Source organism: Corapipo altera, unplaced genomic scaffold, assembly GCF_003945725.1.
Source record: "Corapipo altera isolate COAL_440 unplaced genomic scaffold, ASM394572v1 56, whole genome shotgun sequence".
NCBI classification, from domain to species: Eukaryota; Metazoa; Chordata; class Aves; order Passeriformes; family Pipridae; genus Corapipo; species Corapipo altera.
In genome coordinates this window covers 10,478,748-10,502,297 of record NW_020884896.1, presented here as the reverse complement: position 1 = coordinate 10,502,297, position 23,550 = coordinate 10,478,748, and the positions used below count along the sequence as shown (strand labels likewise).

At 43.1% G+C, this 23,550-nt stretch overlaps 1 protein-coding gene across 14 annotated transcripts in view; it reads right to left on the bottom strand.

Moving 5' to 3' along the window:
- The window catches only part of TCF7L2 (transcription factor 7 like 2), a 128,881-nt gene that overhangs the window by 16,865 nt on the left and 88,466 nt on the right, over nucleotides 1–23,550 (bottom strand). For 2 of the 14 annotated variants that reach the window (XM_027647863.1, XM_027647864.1), the window contains exons 1-4: nucleotides 20,728–21,264; nucleotides 10,908–11,040; nucleotides 8,675–8,777; nucleotides 5,830–5,916 (exon numbers count right to left, since the gene is read on the bottom strand). In XM_027647863.1, coding sequence (XP_027503664.1) covers nucleotides 5,830–5,916; nucleotides 8,675–8,777; nucleotides 10,908–11,040; nucleotides 20,728–20,850 — 446 coding nt within the window. In that variant the 5' untranslated portion in view covers nucleotides 20,851–21,264. Of the gene's footprint in view, nucleotides 1–5,829; nucleotides 5,917–8,674; nucleotides 8,778–10,907; nucleotides 11,041–20,044; nucleotides 20,214–20,727; nucleotides 21,267–22,600; nucleotides 22,754–23,390; nucleotides 23,474–23,550 lie in introns of those variants that run through there. The other 12 variants (XM_027647860.1, XM_027647869.1, XM_027647871.1 and 9 more) reach the window with 10 other exon arrangements.

Here is a 23,550-nt window from a genome sequence, read left to right as displayed (position 1 = left end):
GATGCATTTTTGATAATACTTATAGATGCCTCATTAGCTACATTTTGTTGATGGAGCAAAAGAAAATATTTATTTGTGCCTAATAAATCTCTGAGCCACATTTCTTTAACAGAAGGTGGGAAGATTGTGAAATTTAATCAAATTTGACCCATTAAAGTAATGTAGAATGGCTTAAATTCATGCAAAATAACAGTCTAGACTTTCTAAAGAGAATAAAATGTTGCCAACTTTATGGTTTATGGTCATATACATGGACAGGAAACTGGATTCAGAGGGATGTGCAATCCTTCTTCGTGAATCTAATTGCCTGGTCGGGATCACAGCACAAACATGGCACAGTCATTCAGACTTTTTACATTTTAACCAAAACGAACAAACTTCTCAAAAGCAGGATTGACTTGTTATTTCTCAATAGTCTCAGAAAGTTTTTGCAGTGAATAAGGAAAGCCCAATATGACTGACTGCCTTTCTCTCAGAAAACTCCCACCGAAGTCAACGGGTTTCCAGGGAATGGGATCTAGCCTAAAATAATATTTCAGAAATATCTTTCCTCCACATGCCAAAGCTGAAGTGATCTGGCAAATGACAAGGGTTTTTCTTACTGCAAATCCCTACTCTCATCTCAGATTTTGAACCATCTGGTCCAAGTAAAATAACCCAAGAATATGGAACACTCAATGGGATAAATAATTACTTCTTCTTCTGTCATCAGTATACAACGATTTTTTTCTATCTATTTAAAATGGGGTGATACACCATGGATCAGTAGACTGCGCATAAGTATCAGAAATATAATGGGATTTTTTTTCCCCTCTCTCAAAAATTCCAATACTGAGCTTAACAACCCCACCCCCTGCAACGGCCTAGACATTCCCTACATTCACAAGATGACACAGAAGTACTTTCATAAATGAGAAGTACTGTCCACCACAAGCTCTGAGGATCTTTGTCTATCAGTTGGTAGTACTCAGGGTGATTAGACAGAAGTCTAATTTTGAAGGCAGTGGTAGGAAGAGCAAGGACTGACAGGGAGAATGTGAAATTGTTCAAGTTGTAGAGAATTGCAGTTCCTCACAAACAAAGGTATGGAGAGAAGGAGGAGAGTGGGATAGCAAGGGAAGCAGAGAATGGGCAGCAAAATGGTCATTCCTACTTCTGCTAAAAACTCACAGACACAAATCTCCAAGTGGATTGTCCAAGTGCCTTCCCACCCTCTGACAAAAGTAGCTGGGAGAGAAGCATACATTTGAGGATATACTTTGATTCATGGTAGGTTAGAACAGAAGACAATGTTGAGGCTGCAAAGGAAACTGACATTCTTATCCCAATTCTGCCACAGGACTGCCTCACCATCAGCAAGATTCAAACTGGGCCTTTGTATCATTTTTTTTTTCTATTCTATCTTTATTTTCCTGCGTTTGTATTTTGATTGGACATACTTAAAGTTCGTTCACACAGCGCCCGGGGCCTTCAGCCAAAGTACAATGCAAACAGTAAAAACTGACAGTAAGAGATTTTTTTTTTTTAAATAACTTACAAACATGGCAAAAGTAAAATCGATGGCAAAAAATGGACCTCCCTGAAACCGATGTAAGTATAGTAATAAAAAGTTGACACATGTCCTATTGAATGACTATCTCGCCTAGGCAAGATCCAGTGTTCAACAGAGGACTATGCTACTGGGCCTAGCAAGGCCACTGAAAAGGGGACAATGAAGGATGAAGATGGAGATGAAAAGCCTTCCTTCAGAGTGCAGGCAGCAAGATCTGTATTTGTCTGACATGAGGGCTCAGTAGGAAGTGGAGTGGGCACATACCAGCGAGGAAAAAGAGCTGAGTGCAGTAATAGCACAAGAGTATGAGAATGGAACTAAGATCAGACTCATCATTGGAGAAGGGCTTCCAAGTATCACAAAAGGCTGATTACAGATGGAGTTAATGGGGACAAAAGATGATACTTGTTAAGCTTCTGTAGAGGATCCTGTGATGTGGTCATGATAACTGGGTCACAGACTTGCTTCTGAAACAAGGAACTGGTCAAAAATGAAAACGCCCTGCAAAATGAACTCTGCCTTCATGGTGGACTGCTGCATGATCAGGATATTCAAAGGAGATACATTCAACAAAAGAGAGGGGTTATTTTATTTGTTTATTTTTGATGAAGATTTAGGTACTTCAACTCATGAAAAATAGAGGAGGGTGAAAAAAATCTGCAAAAAATGTGACTTCCCCACCTAATTATGGGAAAAATGTACTTCCAGTTACTTCAGGAGAAAGAGAGTATTTACACATTGGAGAGTGACTAGACAGGGAGAAAGGGCAGTGAAGGAAAGAAACCTACAGGCACATGCTGTGTGAAAGCCTGAAGGATGGTGAAGCCTTCACTGACCTCAGCTGGGATACTTTACTCACTGAGCTCTAAACTCCAAGGACAGCCAGCAGCCTTCCTCAACAGGCAGCTGCAGCCCAGTAGTTATTTTTGGGCTTGCAGTTTCCACAAGGAAGTGGTGTGTTCATTACCAAGGGTCATTCATTTTTTCATACTGAATCTCTCCAAGATACAAGGTTGCCTATTGGACTTACACGTCTCTTCCTATGTTTGGGGCTGTAAAAACATGATCTAGAACCCACAGCTCCTCTCACAATCCCATGGGTTTCAATGGGCTGGTTGAGATTTCAGCCTAAAGTCTGGTTGCCTGTTTATTTCCAGGCAGACATCCACTCACATGGCAATACAAGTGGGGGAAGAGTGTTAATTTTTAAGTTCCTGGCTGCACTCCAACTTCAGTAATTACATTCAGCAAAAGTGAATTTCCCCCGAAATTTCAATTACAGAAGGTATTTTCCACTGCCACCACTTAACTGCTGTGTAGTGTTTGTCTGGTGTAATTCTGCTAAATTATTTCCTGATTTCCTCTCGCAGCAGTTGTTTTTTCATAGTGGGTCCACTGTTTGCCCATCAATCAGTTAACCCTGTCCCATTTTACCTTAAAGGCATATTACAGAGGGGTAATGAAGGATCAAGAGTGAGTGGGGCAATGAAGAGTTGCAAATGGTTAAAACAACCAGAAGACACTACCTTAATAGCCTAAACCATTTATGAAAAATCACTATTAGCCACCCATTAACCTTTTTATAAACTATTCATAAGCACACTAACTAACGAACTGTAATTACTAAGCTTAGGGAACATTTAGGGCTGGGAAGCATTATATGCTCCAAAGATCTATACCATAATGCAGGCAGAGATGAGAACTATTTTTAAAGAAAGGGTCTGGAAAACCACGGATGGAAGTTCTGCCCTGGCTTCAGCGTTTGGGCAGAGCCAGCACAGCAAAGCCAAGGCTTGTCCCAGGGCCCTGCAGGGTGACTGCCCAGAGGCCATGAACAACATGTCTGCAGGCAAGTGTGGGCATCCCTGGGCATGCCAGCTCCATCTCCCAACTCCATTGGCCACTCAAGGCCAGGGCTGTCCCAGGGCTGAGCCCAGGCACTCCAGCTGATACAGCAGGCATGAGGAAACACGCCTCAAACTGTGTATCAGAGCACGGTCTGCCCAGAGGGTGTTCCCATCTATGGGAAACCCGGAGAGAAGTTTCTGGGCTGAAACAAAGGGTAAACATCTTAAATCTATTCATCACTCTGCATGTGTGCCTGAGCGTGTGTGTGTGTGTGTGTGTGTGTGTGTGTGTGTGCGGGCTTATGTCAGAGACAAAAAGAAAGGCTATGTGTGTATGTGCACACCCCTCACCTTCGCCTAAGACATTCACCATATTTTTTTCTCTAGACAAGTACTCCATGAATTGCAATAAACACCCTAAAAATTCTAAGCAGCTCATTATACACCACTGTCTCCTTTTATGGCTCCAAGCCAGAATATAATGATGAGTCTTAACTTGTTAAGGACAACTAATTTTTTGTTCCTGGCTGTCTCAGGGGCTTCTCTCTTACTCACTCTCACTTTACTTCACTGTTGACATGTTTCTGTTAACTGGATGTCATCTGCCTGCCTTGATTTTATGCACAAGCAGTGGGATGCATTTTTCTGTGCAACAATTCTGCTTTGAGTTGCATTAGATTTGTCATTATTCTCTCATTTTCCCCTTGCACTTGTAACATTTCATCTATTCCTGCCTTATTTTTTGAGCCACGGTGCACCCACATTATGGTTTATACATGATCTTGCTCCCTTTGAAGCCGGCAGATTTCAGAGCCAGCCCTCGTCAGGAGAAGTGCCTGCTACCAATTTAGCAGGCTGAGGGCCCCGAGCTCCAACAACTCAATCTAAAGGGGGTCACAGGGTGGCACAAGCGAGTGTCAGCAAGTGCTGTTTAATTGCCAATCTAGGCTTCTCCATGGTGTTTAAAGTATAATGACCCATCACTTAATTCTGAGAAGTCCTGGCCCTGCTGCTGAATGGAATGAATATCAAAGGATGTGCTAGAACAGGGCAAGGAGCCTACATTTCCTATAACTGCCATAAGTATAATAGACCTCTACTTCTGTCGTCCCATTACCACAATAATGTATTTAATTTGCTGTGTACTCTTTTTAACTAGATACCTTTCATAAAGTCTATCTTGGGAATATAGCCCCCCCTTCCACATCTCCCCCCTCCCTCAAATGACTAGCCTCTGTAATAATAATTAAACTAAATCAAGCTCTACTTTGCCTCACACCATGCCTGCAAGTATTTTTAGATATTTAAGAAGATTAAACAGAGGGAGGGAATCATTGTTTAAATTTGCAGCTCTCTCCCCAACCCAGTATTTTTTCTCCACAGGGCTGAGTCCACTAAATTTCTTTTTAAAGTTGATTTTCCAGTTGTCTCTCTATTTGCTGAACCAGTATGGACAAATTTTAATTTTTTTGGTTTTCGTTTACTTATCTAAAGCACACAACACACTATTTCCCTACCCATTCACTCATGAGCTTAGGTACAGGTTTCCATTTCTCAATGAGCTGTGCTTCCCCCCAGCCCTCACTAATCTTTTCCTCCTTAAATCATCTATACACCAACCTTCACATATTAAACTGCAGAGATGGAGAGGAAGGGACAGAGCAGGGAAGAGATGTGGAACCTTGCTATGTAATGCATGCTAATTTAATTATGTGCCATCATCAAAATGGATTAGCTTTTTCAGCCCATCAAGAAAGTCTAAACTTCCACCGATTTAATTAACCAGACTAAAAATCAGATGAACAGAAAATAAAACTATCATTAGGAGCAATTAGTGATTACTTAAACATAGTGCTGCCAACCAGTTTGTAAATAAAACTAGCAGCCCCTGGAAAATTAGATGGAATTAATTGGAGGTAGGGAGGGGGAGAAATATATACTTCTAAAGCTTTAGAGGGTCAAGCAGGCCGTTTTATGTTGACTATCAGTGTTTGGAGCTTTGGTAGGGGAAAACACAGCGCAATAACCTTCCTCCCAACTCTGCCTGAAGAGCAGTCCTCTTCCCTCCCGAGACCTCCCTCTCGCACACAGAGCGCTGCTCTGGTTGGTAGCCACTGAGAAAGCAAAAGGTAGCTTGACTTCTCCTCCTTGCTTTTTTAACATTACATTCTCCCAGCTCTTTCATTTAGTTTGGCTTTTAAAGATGACTTCTTGCACCTCCACCTCTCCCACAAAAACAAATCCTTGAAGCCCAGTGACAACATTAGGACACCACCTTCTCCTCACACGGGAAGGTACCCCTTGCCCTCTCCTCCTCCACCCCACCAAAGCGCTTTTAGAATTATGCTGCCTAGATGAAATGCACTCCAGAGAGAGCAGTAGGAGGAGTTACATTTGCTCTGGGTTTAGGACCTCAGTATTTAAACTCACCTTGACATGGAAGCATTGACGGTCAGAGCTGTTGGGTAAGGGTGGCGGAAACCCCCTGTCGTGATTGGGTACACTGGCTGACCTTGCCTGGCAAAAGAGAAGGGAAAGAGAGAATGAGAGAAATTAAAAAAGGGTTTAAAAAAAAAAATCACAACAAAAAACTTCTCTCTGCACAGTAAGCTTTATTCTCATTTGATCAGAACAAAAATCTTGGGGATTGTACAGCAAGGATCAAAGGAAAGAAACACAGAACAATTTGAATGCCATAAATCTGATAGGAATGGCTAATTAAATTTTATAACCTCTGCTTATGTCAATAGAGACCCTCTCCCCAAGCTGAAACTAGGTGTTTTGTTGTAATAATTAAAGGCGAAGTCTCGCTTGCTTTAATGGAGCCATCACACTAATTGAGGGCTACACATCCAAAGGAAAACAATAATGAATGTAAATTTATACCAAAATAAAGTACAGTGAATCAAAGGACTTCAGTTGCGCTTTGGGCCTCTTTCGGTATTTAGATCTCGGTGAGAAAACATTAAATTAACAGAGCTTAATTTGTAGCCTTTTGTCAGATTAACAAGTGTTGACAAGAGTTACCGGGGGAGAGTCCCCAAGAAGTATTGTGGGTAACCAATAGACAATCACACCTCATTACAATAATTAAAAAATACAGCAACATGCAAAACAGCATCCTCATGAAAGACACACAACTTTTTCTGATGGAGGTTTGTCTGTGCTGGCTTGCTTGTTTCATCTGTCCTTCAAATATATCATCTGACTGGGCAAGATACTTTTGGGGTGGGTTCTATGCCAGAAACATGCAGGCCAGCTGAGGATAGATGGGTTGGGAACTTGATGGTGAAGCACAAGTGGCAATGAGAGGGGAAATGAAAACCTTGGGTTACTTCTGTGAAGTTGGCCATGCTACTCTCCTAGAGCAAAAGTGAATGTCATGGTATCACTCCTCAAAAAAACCACTTGGAGAAGCTGTAAGAGCTGTGTGTAGGAAGCACACTATGGGTATTGACCTGTTTAAACCAGCAGTGACGACGAGAGTCTTCCACTGACAGACGTGGCCATTAGCACTTGGCTGGTGACAACGGCCACATGCGGAAACATTTATGTGCTTTGGCAGCCATGGCATGAGGCTCAAGGAGGACAAACCCATGTCTGCACACATACAAATGTAAGGTCTGAGACACAGACGAGCAATGAGGCACAGGTCAATGACAGTGAGGAGTTTCTTCCCTGTGCTCTCATGTCTTTCATGTTCCTGACTTTTGGCACTAGCTGAGTATGTTTGTTTTAAATGCTGAGGCTGTTACTGTGCAAACTTGAGCTAAGCAGCTGTAACAGAGGAGCATGAGATGGCTGTACTGCAGCTAGGCCCTGTAAGCAAGCAAGAAGAAGAAAAGGAGTTGATATGCACTCTACCAATGTTCAGGGTGTCCTACGTGTAAAGTAAGTCACCACAAATGAGGAGGAATTTCAGATTTCAGGGAGAAATACTCTGGGTTTTTCTTCTGCTCATGATGAGCTCTTCTGGAGAAGAAGCCTACTGCAGAGAGCTGATGGACTGCTGAAAGCTGATGCCTCACTCTCAGGATGGAAGAGCCTCTACCCAAGCAAGCTGCATGACCACCTCATAAGGAAGGGCAGCCCACAAAATGGCCAGAAGTGGGCTGCTGTGGCCAACGTCTGAGCTCCAGCTCTCCTGCATCAACACTTCTGTGCTTGAGAAAGGCCCCAAAAGCCTACGATGCCACCAGCTCTCCCTACCCAAGACCTGCCCAGGAGGTATGTGGGGACCCCCTGCTCTCCTATGGGATGTCAACTCCAATTCCTCAAGGAGGGCAAACTTGTGGAGAGGTATTTTAGCACAGCTGGCCAACCAACCTCGAGCAGGAGCAAACTATTCTGAGCTTTGGGCAATTCATTTCTGGAAGAAATACAATCACCCCAATTTGTGAGAAAAAGAGGGTAACAGTCTTCATTTATAATGCAGCAAACTGTTGTATCCAGAAATACAAATGGATTTTATAAGTATTTAAATCAAATATACTACACAAAAGGCTTAGGCAGTGCTTAAATGTATTATAAACCCATTGAAGAGAGGGCAACATAAGAAAAAAAAGAAAATAAGGACCCAGTTACTGGAGGGAGTCTCATATTCAACAAGGCTCTGCAAGTGGGATATGAGGAACTGAAAAGAAAACAAAACTTCAAGCTAACTTTCCACAGCTTTTTTCTTGGCCAGTTTTAAAGTAAACTAATTCCTCTTTCTTGTTTGCAAGAAAATTCCATTCCTCAGATGCCAACTGCCAACTGCCCAGCCACATCTCGACCAGGAATCCTGGTCGATGCAAAGTTCTACTGTTTCACAAGAAAATTGAAAGTACTTTCAACAGAGAAGGCAAATGAAATTTAAAATTGCAGATTTGTAGTGAAGATGGTCCTGGTAAAAAAGAGGGTCCATGAGAACCACCCTGAGTCCTCAAAAAATCAAATCTGAGAAAAACCCACGTGGTGCAGCATAAGGGTAATAATAAGGAAAGGAATTTCTTCAGAAGCATTTAAAAATTCATGCTTCACAAGCCATCAGCCAGTTGGGATGACATGTAAAGCTGTGTCCAACTTCTCATGTTCGTTGAAGACCACATGACCTGGCGTAAGTTTTAATTAACCTTCATGAAGTGGGTAAATTCATAACAGTCAGTGAAGTGGCAGTTGGCAAACAAGCTCAGCAAAACTCAATGCACACACACACACACACATACACATATTTTTACACAAATTTTACACATCAGAAAAAGAAAAAGGAAATGAAAAAAATGGAACTCCTTACTGTGGTACTAACCATCCTAGCGGATGGGGGATTTGTCCTACAGTGCCCGGTGATAATGGATAATAAGGAGATATATCTGGAGGATGTGGAGGCCTTGGAATTCCTACAGAAGAGGAACATAAAGCAGCATCAGTACAGAGATGTGGAAATAACTAAAATATAAAGAAAAAAACACGTTTGTTTCTAAATTTCTATCAATTTATTTTTATTACAATACTTGTGTCTTCACTTTGGGTTTCCAAAGGCTGTTTCACATTCTTATTTTAAAAAGTGAGCCTCCTGGCATTTTCTTAAATGATATTCAACCAGAAAAAATGATATTATTCACTCTCTCAGTCACCTCTCCAATCAGAGATAGTTATTTTGTTATTTAGAATTTAGAAGTCTCAGATATAATTTTGGTGTGATGCTGTACTAGATACTGTCTTAAATGCTCAACAGAAAGATGGGTCCTGTAACAACTTCATGGTTATTTTAGACTCAAAGTCAGCCAAGAGACCCAGATACTGACCGGGTAGTCAATAACATGGCATTATTCCAAAGTAATCTCCAAAATGAGTTTAAAAGTCACTAAAATTGCAAATGATGTTTGCTTTTGAGCAAACCTAGAAAACCTTTCCTGAAACCTAGGAGTGGAAGTGAAAGCCCCTGGAAATGCTTGGTATAACCAGGGGTAAATGTTGAAGGTGTGCAGGGGAGGACAGAGAGCCCACCTATCCTCTCTGAATCTGGTGCAGTTCCTACTTGGAAAGCAGAAACCAGCTCCAGACACAAGCCTTAAATATTAATGCTCCTTACCTTAAGAGCAAGTAGGAATTACTCAGAGGAGTAAGGGTTACAAGACTGGGTCTTTCAATTAACAAGCCAGAGCACAATTACACAGCAGAAGCAAAATTAAAACAGAGAGCATTAAAAGGAAGAGGTACTGTATTCATGGCTAAAACCTATTTTTTTAAGTCACTTGGGAAGCTTTTAATCTCTAAATTAAATCTTCTTGTGTGACATTTTCATGCAGACATCGCTTTTTCTCCATTACAAAACCCAAACAGATTAACTGGGCTTTAACCATCCAGTGAGCTATTTGCACACTTGAAAGAATGTTCACAGAAGAAAAGTAAACAGTCTACAGACGTTAATCATATGTTTTACGATAACCATTTAAAAGCTATTCCCTGTACTACCATTATTTAAATGAGAGGCTGACTATGCCATTCACTTGCAATACCCAGGGATGGCGAGATGGATTCCTTTCAAGCCACGTGAAGTTATAGCATTAAGCACAATTAAAAGGGGGCCCCAGTTAAAGTGTAGGGAGTGAAAACCAGCTAATGCACAGCGTCATTCAAAGGCTGTAGTTTAGATAAATTATCTGCATAAGTTAGAGCTGACACAGAGTGACTCGTTCAACGTGAATTCTGTTTCTGATGAACTTTCCAATTAACTAGATGGGATTTGGATTAACAAAACCAAAACCGCTGTCACTAGGAACTCAATGCAGCTTGAAGAAAGAAGATTGACACTGTTTGACTTCTTTGAGACCTCAGGTTAAACAAGGACTCTTAAAAAGTTAGAATAACATGTAAATTCTACTCTGTAACACCAATAAATCTAGTCAGGGTTTTACGCGGTGCTCTATATTCAAGCAGACTGCCCTTCAGGCTGAACTTAGAGTTGGGTAGACTTACATTGGGGAAAAGAGTTGCAAGCGTAAAGCTGGAGCTAAGTAGTTACAGTGGATGAAAATTCAACATTATAGAAGAAAAATGGCTGAACTCCTGACACAGAAACAATGGGATTTGGGGAATTAAAAGAGATTCATTTTGAAACCGGTCATGACCCACCACCTTTAGAATTCCAGCTGCAATTCTGTAAGTGCAGATCACAGAACGTACATGTTTAATTCTCGGGGTCGTGCATGCAAACCAAGCACTTGGTAGATCGAACTACTAGGTGGGGTATCATTCTTGCAAAGAAACACATCTGCAAACGACCCCACACATGCAACTCTGGTGTCACCCTGCAGAAGCTTTATGAAAATTCACCCAGTAGGTTTCCTTCTGAAGCCTAATTGGCTTAAAAAGAAACTATTTTGTCTGGGTTTGACATTTTACATGCCCCCTTTGGTGTTCCAGTATGGGAAATCCATTCTCCCGCACTCCTCTCCTCTAATACGCAAAATTGAAAGATCCACCCACTCCCTCTCAAAAAGCCCCCCAAACTATTTCCCACCTACCTGTTTTGGGATCTACGTCAGCTGGTAAGTGTGGAGGAGGGTTTCCTGGTGTGAAGTGCTCATTGCTGTATGTGATAAGCGGCGTAAGAGGGTGTACATGGTGTGGGTGCTGCACAACTGGCACTTTGTTAGACTGTCAAGAGAAAAAAAAAAAGGTCGAAGGCGTTAGAGCAGCGATGGGTATTCCTTCCCACTGCAGCACAAGGCATGAATATAGAAATCTGAGTAGCCACAATTTCAACACGATCCTCAGACTTTTCCAGGTCCCTTCTTGGTGTTACCCTTGCAGTTTTCCCACCCTCTTGCTTAAAACCTCCTCACACACTTTCCCTGCTGTTGAGGTTCTTTAATCTTTTTGACCTGTCGAGCTCCTGTACGGAGCAACAGCAATTCTTTAAAATTTTTCCTTTTTATTATATAATCTTGTGCTTCACCTCCAGGATGCAGGAAGACTCCTCAGTGAGGGGCTGAGAGAGTCCCCCATTTAATTAGCATGAGACCCAAATGCTCACTGACCTGTAGGTCTTTTCCTCTCCCCTTCCTGTCCTCACTTTCAGTTCTGCATTCTACTGCTCATTGCAAATACTCCAGATAAAAAGCCTTTGTAGTGCTGGAGTATTCCCTTCATCAGCAAGCATTAAGCTGACAAGTGATCACCTGCATATTTTATATATATATTAGAAGAGCTGATTAATTATCAATTCATCAGAGAGCGCTAATAAATGGAAACTGGATACTGATTAATTAGGCTGCTAAAATATTCAGCTATATAAATAATGGTAAAAACCCCCAGATAAAGACATTGAAATTAACACTCTTGTGGGGGGAATAATCACGCAGATATCAGGAGGTTTTTCCCATCACATTCCTAGCTTTGGGGAAAAAAAGATCTTTTTCTTAACAACAATTTAAAAAAAAAAAAAGGAGTGAATGAATGAAACGAAAAGGCAGGCTGAACTGTAACTTACCCTTACAAGATCACAAAGAAAAAATTAAGCTGAAACAAGTGAACCACTGGACCATTTACTGCAAGTAATCCAATTGCAAAAAACCCTATTCCCCATAGAGGATTTTCACTAAAATCCTACAACAGGGACATTTAACCAGATTAGGTACCAGCAAAGATAAAGAGGCTGGTATTAGATGATGAATGGATTAGAGTCAGGTTTCATTTTAGAATGTGTCTTCATTTCCTTTTATTACTTTAAGTAAGGAACAACTTGCATTAACATCAAGTAAAAGGAATCACATTAAAATAAAGCAGTGATAGCACGGTGGCCACGACAGCGCCGCTGCTGTTCAGGGTCTGCCAGCACTCTCCTGCTCTCTCTCCTGCTCAAGGATGGCTCCAAACTCACTGCTTGATCCCCCAGTACCCCCAAACACGCACATCCTCCCTTGTGCCGCTTTAGACAAGGTATTATCTGATCTCACTTCCAACGCCCTGAGCACCCCCTAAAAGCATTTCAAAAATAATTCGGTTATTCTCTGGGAATGAGTTTTGAGACTGGGGGGAAGGAAGAGGGAAGACAAACTGAGAGCAAGGAGGAAAAGAAATATCTGTCATCCCTGAATAAACAAGAAGTTCCTCCATCATGCTTTGGTCAAGTGAAGTACCTTTGGCTCTTGCAGCCTGCCTACAACATGAGGCTCCCCCAGCCCCAGCCCCTGCCCTATGCAGCTATTGAGCTCACTCCTTTGATAACCTGCAGAAAAAAGTGTGCATCCAAAAGAAGCAAGCCAAGAGCAGTGCTTGTGCTTCCCACAGCTTTTACCATGTCCTTCACCATGTTCATCTCTTTTTGCAGCCCTTACAAGAGGTGATTCCCCTCTAAACACCACACACGTGGCACATGGGATTTCCATATCAAGTGGCCACCATGCAGGACAGAGCATGGTCACGGCAGCCAATGCTACGCATTACAGCACGTTGTGTTAGTGGGGCTGTAGGTCAGATCTTCCACCCGAACAGCCAAGGACAACTTCTGGCCGCACAGATCCACAGTGGTTTCACATCAGAGAAATTATGAGGATTTAGCTCTCAAAGTTAAAAGAGCCAAAGGAGACGCTCTACTCCAATATCTTTTCTCTTTGAAGTGAACAGACACCCAAGCACTCCAAAAGTAACTGAAAGCTTTGGCACGGGCTTCATGTGACAAACTGCATTACACACCACACAAAGAGGCAAGCATCTACTCAAGAACACATGACACTACAAGCCAAATGACCAGTTGATCAGGTTCACAAAAATTATCACTTCCAATTAGAGGTATTTTTTCTGGCCAAGAATTGTGTGAACTCATGCTGCTAGGTGACCCACAGTGTGGCTCCACTTATTGAAGAAGTTAATACATGCTATAGCTTTGTACTCTCCCAACTCTTCACATCATTGCAAATAAACCTCACTCAGACCCTACCAGACGTTAAGGGATATCTTCCACAGAGAGCTTATTTTCATAGAAACTGGAACTGGTTAGTTAAAAAAATATGTAAGTGATAGAATAACATTAGAGAGTCAGACTTAAGCCAAAAAACAAGAAACAACACATGAGAGGAAAGCTGGACTGACATGCCTCTATCACCAAAGCCAGACATACCATAGGGGGTTACATGTAAACTGTGGGAAACTACCACTCACTGCTTTGATATACCAAGGCTGCCTGCAATATCTCCACAAAATAGAACAGGTGCTACATTATGATGTATTTTACTTAACATGTTTCAGAGAAAAATAAAAAGCAAACAGAAGAATAAAGCAAGATCAACAAGTAAGAGTTTGAACCTTAAGCCTGCAAACTTTTCCCCAGGTAAGTCATTTTTATTCGGGTGACTGCCCTGCACTCAGACAACTCATATAAAGGTACTGGATGCAAGTGTAGGATACTTTTTTGCCATTCTGATGATGCTGGGGCAGAGGTGGGGGGAAAATGTACTGGGGGAAAGGTGGAAACTGTCATACACATGCTCAAAAATCTGCTCTCTGGGACAGAGGAGTGTGATCCACTTCCCTGAGAATCACTCTGCATCTGCATCACTACCCAGGGCCAGGTTTCCATTACGTTTTGCACTGTTTATCACACACTGGGGAAAAAGGACCATAACTCCCCTCAAAACAGCACACACAATTTGCAAGCCAAGCTAATCATGCACAATATGCTAAATAAGCTGCTCTTTAAAAATACCATTCCTGAAGTTAACTTAGCTTCCTTGGGAAAGAGAAAAAGAAAGGACAAGCTGGGGAAGAGCGGGATTAATCCTGCACATGCATCTTCCTTTGAAGTCAATGGGAGCTCTGCCTGAGTAACAAGTGTGGTCCTACCCCCATCCACTGGCAGTGAAAGGTAAACCACAGAAGCCATTAGTAGGAGATACCTATTAGATGACCTTAGACATGCCCCTGCAAAAGGCCCTTCTCCAATATACATTTGTGAATACTTTATCAAGGGCAGTTTTAAGCTAAAAGCCATTGTGAGAAGCAGGAATTTCTCTGGCAAGTTGAAGAACTCCATTTATGGCTATGTCAGACACAGACAGGGGAGCTGCACTGGTAGGAACAGATTAGCATCAGGGCGTGTGGTAACAGGACAGGAACGAGTGGAGATTTCTAGACAGAAATCCCAGCATATACATAGTACCAAGTCATCTGTTGATAAATCACCCCTCTCCACTGAAAGCTGAGGTCTCATATGCTGGGTTACAGGGCATGGTAAAGAATTGCAAAAAAACAAGAGAAGTTTGCTTTTCTTGAAAACTGCTGCCTAAAGCAAACCAGAGGAAACTGTCCCCATAGGGGCTCTACTACTAAATCTCTCTGTATGAATTTGAAATGCTTCTGGGAGTGCTTAAACACAGATAACTTTAAACAATAATGGAGCTCTAGAATGAAAAAAAACCCCACACCAAAACCACAACAAATTTTGGACTGATAAATGTTTCAGAGGAATACTGAGATCCATTTAGCCTAAGTTCTGATAGGTGCCTTTAGGTAACAAAAAAAAACATCTAACTTCAAATTTAAACTGCAGGGGATTGTGTGTATAAATTGCTGTGTATTAGTCTTTGTTGCATGGTAAGGACATTTCATTAACAGGATGAAAGATACTTCTATGCGTATACAGCCCAATTTAATACACCCCACTGATGAATACTCCCCATTTATTGAAGAAGTTAATACATGCTGTATAAATCAATAGTTCCTAAGTCTCTGAAAGCATCATAAGACTTGCACAAGATGAAACATTGTATTGTTTAGCACACAAAGAGAAACCAACCTTTAAACAGGAAGAGTTTGCTACTGCAATTTCTGTTTGCAAATTCATACCTTGTTTGGCTTTGGTAATAAAATCACGGTATCAACTCAAAGTCAGAAAAAAACATGCCAGAGACACCAGAGGGTTTGTCCTCACTGGGATAACATGGGTTTAGTAAAAGCAGGTCTGGAAAAAAAAGCCACCCAGGTTGAAAACAAGCTATCATGCCATTGCAGCACCGCAGCGGTCAAAGCCCTCAGCCTGACTCTGCTCCAACATGTCCCCGGCCGAGTAGCCAAGGGCAGGACAGGGGGGATGCTCCTGTCCCAGCCCAGCCTGAAATTCTGGTGACCGCCAGCACAACTCCCATGGCTGCAGCCAGGGAGAGACCCCTTTCCCTGACCTCGGTGACCTTTTAAAATGTACTCAAATCTTGCAGTCCTGCTTGGGAGGCAGGGATGTGCTGCGGTCCAGCAGGCACCCTCTGCCACCCACAGCCAGGAACATGGCACAGGAGGGACTGATCAGGTATTTGCGTCCCAGACCCCTATAGTCCCCTCCCCTTCCTCCACTACCAGAGGAATGAGAGTTCACCATCCACCTTAAAACCTATTAATCAAGAGACACTGAAAACAAATGGAGCTAGAGCTCCGCCTGTCTTTTTGCCATGTCCTCCTCTTCCCTGTTTCCCCATTGCTTTCCTTTTCTGCTGAAGAAAGATGGGCCCTGAAAGTGCTTTTATGAGCCTAATACAATAAAACAAAAGCAGCACAGAAGAGGGTTTGTCGGCCTTTTCCCCTCCTCCAGGGTGGATGTAGAAGGTCGACAGTGGTCTTGAATTAGCAGGCTCTCCTGGAGTTGCTCCCTGGGCTTAGCAAAGAGCACCATTCAATACCAGTTCACGTTAAAAAAATAGGTTTATAAATTGTTTCTCTGCATTTTCCAGATGGTGCTATTGCAGTTATGCTGACTGTGGCCAGCGAAATGCTAACAGATGCTCCTGAACTGCTCTGCAGCTCCAAAGATGCTCATAAAAGGGAAGTTTCTTTTTTTCTAAAGGTTGATCTCTCCCTGATTCTACCTTGGAATGACACCCTTACACCACCCTCACTCTCAACCCCCAGACACAAATCAGAAAATTAAGTTTAAAGTAAAGGCAAATCCCAAAATATTGCTGCAAATATTGGAATATTCTTCTGCTTCCAGCCAGGATTGCCAACACCCAAAGCAGAGCATCAATAAGCAGAGCATCAGTAAGACCACTCTGGTCCTGGAGAACACCCACATCAGCAACCGCTCTGGGTGGCACCTCAAACTCCAACAAGGAAACTGCAAACTATTTAGGTTAAGTGAAAAGCTAAAACCAAGCAAACCCGCCAGTTGTATGAAACTCAGAACTCATCCTCTTCCTGTGCATAAAATTACAACGCCAGTGATGAAGCATTTCCCGAAAAAAACCTGAAGATTTAATTTTACCCAGCCTGTTTAGCTAGTGGAGTCACAGCTTTTTTAAGGATGTTCTCGCACCTGACTAAGCATTCTCTCCTGAAAACTACTTCCCCTTGCTCCATTACGGCTGATACAGCGGCCTGAGCCCTTTCTCAGTTTAATGTAGCTGATTCCTGCCTAAGGTCCTGCCCTAAGCTAACTACCCATTGTAGCAGGAGACAAGGCCTCCATTGATAACCACAACTTGCCCTGCTAAAAAAAGGCTCATTTTCCTCTTTCACACAACGATTACAGGAGCACAGACAACCATGTGCTAGGACAATACTCTCCCTAGACAGAGCTTTAAAAAAAAAAAAAAAAAAAAAAAAGCAAAACACCCCCACTGCCCTATCCTTAATAAATAAATAAAAAAAAGGGGGAGATGGGGCAGAACACACACACTTCTGCAGCCTTCTGTTCCTTCCCCCTCCCTCCTTGACCACTTCCAGGCCAGTGAGTGCCTACCTGCTCCTGCAAGAACTGCCGGCTTGCCAATAAAACCCCGTGGTCTATTAGCAATCTCTCAGACAAAACAACAAAATCAGCTTCCTGGTTTTAAGTGTCCAGCAATTCATTCAAGAAAAGAATCGTTTTCTTCCCGTTGCCCTCCCCCCCCCCTTTAATTCTGATGAAGTGTCCCCTGCACGTTGGAGAACTAAGCCACCGTGCTTGACATTTTCAGTATCCTTCCTGTCAGGGAGCGAAGGTACTGAGGGGAGGGGGTGGGGAAGTCAGCATTTAAGATGTTCAGGAAATTTCCACTTAATTTCGCCAAAAGGCAATTATGTGAAATGATCTGGTGACAATTAGCATACGCCAAATCCTCTAGTGTACAAGGGAAAGGACTGGGGTTTAGCTATCTAATTACCGCCTGTTAGTTCCGATGCAGGAGGATAAAACACACTAGCAGTAAAACATTATTAAGTGTGCTCACGCTTTGCTTTCAAAGCTGTTGTGGACTGTAATTTTAGTGCTACGGTATTTGAGGTGGGTTTTCCGTGTTTAAGTCAAAAAAAAAAAAAAAAAAAGGAAACTTGGAGTTTTAAATACAAGTTAAGTGCTGCGCTCCTGCACAATGTGTTGTTACTCTAAGGTCAGATCCAGACAAGCACCTGCTACACAACTGTGTATTTTGAGATCCTTCAGCAACAGCTGGAATTAATTTATGACAGTTAGATTTTACCTCACTTATTCTCTTAAGGCTTTATTAATAAAGAGAAAGCACTCTGCTCATCTGCTCTGCCTGACCCTTGGCATGTGAATTTGGACACCAGTTACCTCATCTACAGCCCAGAACTGTGGCCTGCATGTATCCAGCCAAGCCTTACACTCAAGTCTCAAAATTAGAGATTATTTGATCAACAGGTGGATGTTCCCATACCAGGAGGACAGCGCAGTGCTCAGACCCTTCAAGTTGCAGGCATTGAGGTGCCCAGATTTATTCAATTATAAAAGGAGAGGCACAGTTTCTTCCCCAACATGACAAATACTCAGTGCTTTCTTTGCATGCTTTAGTTAATTTTAATCACTAGACAGATATTATCTCTGCAGAGCAGGCAAGCCTTCATTCATGTCTAACAAGGCAAAAAAGCAGAAAGACTTGGCATATATTAGACTAAAACTGAAAAACACCTTTTGGTTAAGCAGTACCAGTACAAAATGTGCTGGATACACAAGCACTGAGCAAAGAGACTGGTGAAACCTAAGCAGGTCTTTGGGAAAGGGTCCTGAACACAAAGGGGGTAGAAAGGGGAGAGACACAGAGCAATAACGCAAGCACAAAAATTAAGAGAAGATGAGAAGCAAAGTGAATATAAGCAAAAGGGTGTCCACAATTGCCCGGATAGACCTTATTTGTTACATGCTTTGTGTGAATACCTAGCCGTGCAATTTTACTTACTGCCTAGCATTCTTTGAAATGACAGATTACAAACAGCTTTAACTCTTGCTTGTAAATCACTTATTTCTGCACTAGACAGACATATGCTGTAGGAGAAATAGTTCCTGATTTTTATTAGGGTATCTGTGATTTCTGTCTACAGCAAGAACTTGAATGTGAGGCTGTTAAAAAATGGGGAGATATGAAAAAAAATTAGCACGTATGCCTATACCTTCTTGTATTTGGCAATTTCAGTAATAACAGCATTATTAAAAAACTAATATGCATATACATGCCTTAAGATATGACGCCAAGTTTTCAGTACAGCTTTTTAAAACACAATATTCACAAATTATAGCGGACTGTGCTCAATACCGATATGCAACATATGTAGCAAATGTATATTAAATCACTTAGAAAATAACAAAGCTCTAAAAAATCTTTTCATTTCTTAATGTGCTAAAAAACATTACATGCTGCACAAAACAACTGAGCAACAAAATTAAGTAAGTCCAGATCAATTAATTCTTATTCAATAAATTCAACAAAGTTTCCCTAAAAACATCACATCAAATGCACATTGGAACTGAAACACCTTTCAAGCATTTTGGAATAAAAGTAACAGGCACATTTACACAGTGCTGTCAGGCCTTTCACCCCATGTCCCAGTAAAAAAAATTCCTCGAAAGGTAAAACTCTTGTGAGATCTCATCACCAGCCATATAAAACCTGAATATGCAACAACATGCAGTGAAAGAAGAAACATCTAAATAACTGTCCTTTTAGATTAATCCATTTTAGGTGAATTCTACAGAATTTTATCTCTTGTTTTACACAAGAAAAGGCAAATAAATCAACTAAGCTACTCAGGCAAAGGTACCACAGAGTACTGAAGTGATAGAAATCCTCCTCCTGAATCAAGTGCCTCTGTCAACAAGCCCGGCAGGCTTAGAAAACAGCAGAAAACTCAAGACTCCCACAAAACCATCAGTGAAAATGTGATGCTTCGTAGAATTCTTCAATACATTTCTATTTTCTGTGTATAACTATGGGTAATATACAGAACTGTCTGAGGGGTAGCTCAACTTTCCGTAATATATAATAACAGGAGGAAAAAAAAGTCTCATGGAATTCTGATATTGAACACAAAACCACTGTATTAAAACACGTGTTATCTCCTATTTATCAACATTCAGTCTTTTTTTTCATACTCCTCTAACACTGGGTGAAATCATTCTCATGCAGTGTCCCTAAAATTTTCATCTTTCACATTAGAGCTGATATTTCTGAAGAATTCAGAAAATTTAACTGAGTGCCAACCAAACACAGGATCAAAAGCAGCCAATAAAAAATACTATATACTACTTTTAATAAGTAAAAAAAAAAAAAAAAAAATCTCATTTTGTGTTATGACAAGAGTTAAACCATTCCATCTCCGAACCCCCTTAACTGTAACATATGTGCCCTGTCACAAACCAACTTCTTTTAAGAAAAAAAACCCAAAACCCAAACATTTTTACCTTCATGGTTTCAGAGTTAAGGAAATATCGTACTGAACTGAAGAAAGCTTTGAAGTGGCCCCCTCCGCCCCAAAGGAAAAAAAGAAAAGAAAAGCTAGTGATGTCATGGTCACTGTGTGACTGTCTGACTGCGGATGTAACACAGCTCTACACGCGCACACACTTTTCCCTTGCTGGTAACCACTGTTCAGCATCCAGAAATCAGCCCCCGAAACCTGCTGCACATCGGGCTCTGAAACACCGCCTCCCCAACACACCCCAATCCCACCCTGGGTGTATGAGAAAAAAAATTCTTTCCCCCCTGCCGACCAAACCCCAAAACCAGGCGGAGGGAAGGGCACGGAGGAGGAGTGCAACAACTCTGTCCCGCTGCACCATTGTGTCGCGACAGACCGGCGCTCGCTCCTCGCCACTGCCGTCAAATTAAAGCGGCATCGAAAAGTCGCACTTCCCCCCTCTAAAAAAGACGATTACCATAAAATAAATAAATAAAAACAACGTTGCTAACAAAGGTCACAGCTGGAGATGCTTGCTTGATTTCTCACACTCCCCCCCTCCCCATTTTTTTTTTTGATTCCACGCAGGAGGAAAGAAAAGGAGAGGGAGAGAGGAGAAGAGGGAGAGAAGTCACATCAGAAGTTCAATGGTCAAGACGGAAAGCGTGCACAGAAAGTGCTACTCACCCAGCAATTCAAATTGAGATGCCAGCAGCCGAACTGCTGGAAGAGAGAGAACCCAGAGGCAAGCGCTCCTCCTTTACCACTCAAATCTTCCATTCCCACTAAAATTGCATCCCTCGGGTACATAACAGCTTTGTCTTTCCTTCTGTTAACCTCAAAAACTTTTTTTCTTTACTGTCTAGATGCCAATTGTGCTGGCTTTGTATTATTTTCCTTGCAGCTTTTCTCTCTCTTTTTCTTTCCCTGCTCCCCCCCTTCATTTAAAGTACTGGAAAAGCTGTCTTAAAAGATCAAGATGTCTCCAGTTTTTTGGCCTGGTGTTTTCTGAATGCTCAAAATCCATTGTCATGTTGGCTGTGAGAAGTGTCTTATTTCTAAATTGTCGGCTGCAGTTATCAAAATTTAGAGAAGCCTCCTGTCTTTTGCAATATAGCACTTTACCATCATCCTTTCAGGGAGCGGGGAAAAGACTTTCACCCCCCCACGCAGGTATGTCTGCTCACAACAGCTAAAAAGCAGTTACTTTGGAAATCAATGCCAATGCTACCACAACCCAGGTTGCGCAGGTATTACTAAGTGCAGCGAGGAAACGCCGGCCGGCCGTGAGGGAGCATGATCAGTTAAGTGTAGCAAGCAGTCACTTTATCTGCAAGATTGTCAAATCCCTCAAAACAAATTTCTTAGGGAGAGAGCTGTAAGGAAAGTGTATTTTCTTGTCATTGTAACACTGAGGTGACATTTGGTAGACCTTTACCATTAGCTCTGGTCTCTCCCCCTCCTCCCTTTTCCTTTAGTATTTAATATTTCTGTAAAACACTGACCCTACTGCAAAAGGGATGCAAGAGCAGCTTCAAGATAGATTACATTACGGTACCCTGGCTATTGAATTTTCCCAAGCTACTCCAAAATGAGAATAAACAGGGGTACCTGAGAGCATTGCTGAACTGAGCAAGGGTAAAGCTTCTGCCCTGCACCTTGCTCTTGCCTACAACCATTGCGAGATGCCCCGCTTCCTATGTCTGAGCCAGATATTGCAGGCAAACTGCAGCGTCTGAGTTTGCAAAGAGTCAGCCTCTCATCTCATTTTTATCCTTTTCCCCTTAAGTTGCAAAGTAGTTACTCTGCAACAGGGGCAAAAGCCAAAAAGGGTGGTTTAACTGACAATAATTAGGAAACAGCGTCTGCCTTCTTCCCCTCTGCACTTTCTAAGCGAGTTTGTTAATACTGCTGGACGCTGCACGCAGGGAGAGCAATCACCATGTGGGACGGACGCTGCTGTAGATGAGGCACTGAAGGAGACCAGTTGCAAACACTTGTCTTCCCCATGCACATCTGGGTGATCACACCAACGAGTTCACTTCCCCCTCGCCCCCAAAGAGTGAAATAACAGGACAAAATAAATATAGGGGGGAAAAATAAAACTGTTTCAAACAGAAAGACTTGAGTGCATCCAAGTTGCCTATTAAGCGGCAGTTTAATCTGTGGGAGCCACGGGCTAAACAAAATAAAACAAACGACAACGAAACACAAACTGGTACCCAAAAAAGAGAGGAGCAGATGAAGCAAGCGAGGGGAGGGAAATCTGTGCATCAGAGTCCCGTCCCTGGTCCTCTCCCCGCACTGGTCTGGCCTTCGCGTGTGCAGTGTCAGCCAGCAACCTCTAAGGCCCTTAATACCAAAACAAAACCCCACGATTTCCCTTTACACGGCAATAACAAAAGCAACGAGGCTCCAGTTTGACAAGTAAAAAGCCCCAACAACACGGCAGCTAATTGCCTTCCCTCCCTCTATTCACAGCAGCCACCACACTTCAGCGGCTGCCTTTGTCCCACGTGCGGTTCCCGGGGCTGCTGACTGACAGTTCCCCACCATTTACCAACAATAACTTGGAAAACTGCAGCCAACAGGACGGGCAACTCGAAATTCGGGATCGCCGGCTCTCCCCGGAAGATGCGCAGCACACGGGATGGAGACTCCGGGAGCTCCCTATTCGCATAACCTCCCGAACACCTCCCGCAACCAGCTCCTGCGGGATGGAAGTTCTCCCCCGGCCGTGGCCGCTTCCCCGGGGCCGTCAGGGATCAGCTGCCCGGAGCGGCCGAGGGCGGCGGGAGGCGGGCGGGCGGCCTGGGAGAGGCAGCCCCTGCCCCGCGCCCTCCCCGCCCCGAGCCCTCCTTACCATCAGGCTGCAACCGCAGAGGGCAGGGAGAGACCAAGCGGGGCTGCAGCTCCCTGCGCGCATTCCTATAGCCGCGACCACGGGTGCTAAAACAAAGTTGGGTGTTCAGGGGATGAGAGAGGAGAACGCGTGTCTTGGCATTTTCTAAAAAGTTTATAAAAAAAAAAATTAAATATGTATCCCCTCTGCTCATTGGGGATGGGGGGGGGAGAAAAAAAAAAAGTAGGGAAAAACTGCTCTGCTAGTTTAACCTCGAGGGTGGGGGGAAGGACAAAACAAACCCCCCGCACAAATTTCACGCCTTTCCAAATCAAAATAGCGCGGCAAGTTCCTACCGAGGCAGGAGCCCGTCAAAGGAGACGCAGCGTCCCATCGCACTCCTGCCGCAGCCACAGGTCAGAGCCCCTCCGCCAAGTTCCTGCCCACCCCATCCCGGGGGCGGCGGAGCCCGGGCGCGCCGGGAGAGCCGCGCACGGGCAGCGCTTACCATTGACAAGGGCGTTAGTCAGGGCGCGTCCCGCCGCCCGCTGCAAGCATGCTGCTGGCTGCTGCTGCTGCCGGCCGGCCGCGCCGCACCGCACCGCCCCGCACGGCCCCGCACAGCCCCGCGCCGGGGCCGCTGGAGGGCAGCACCCCGCCGCTGCCGC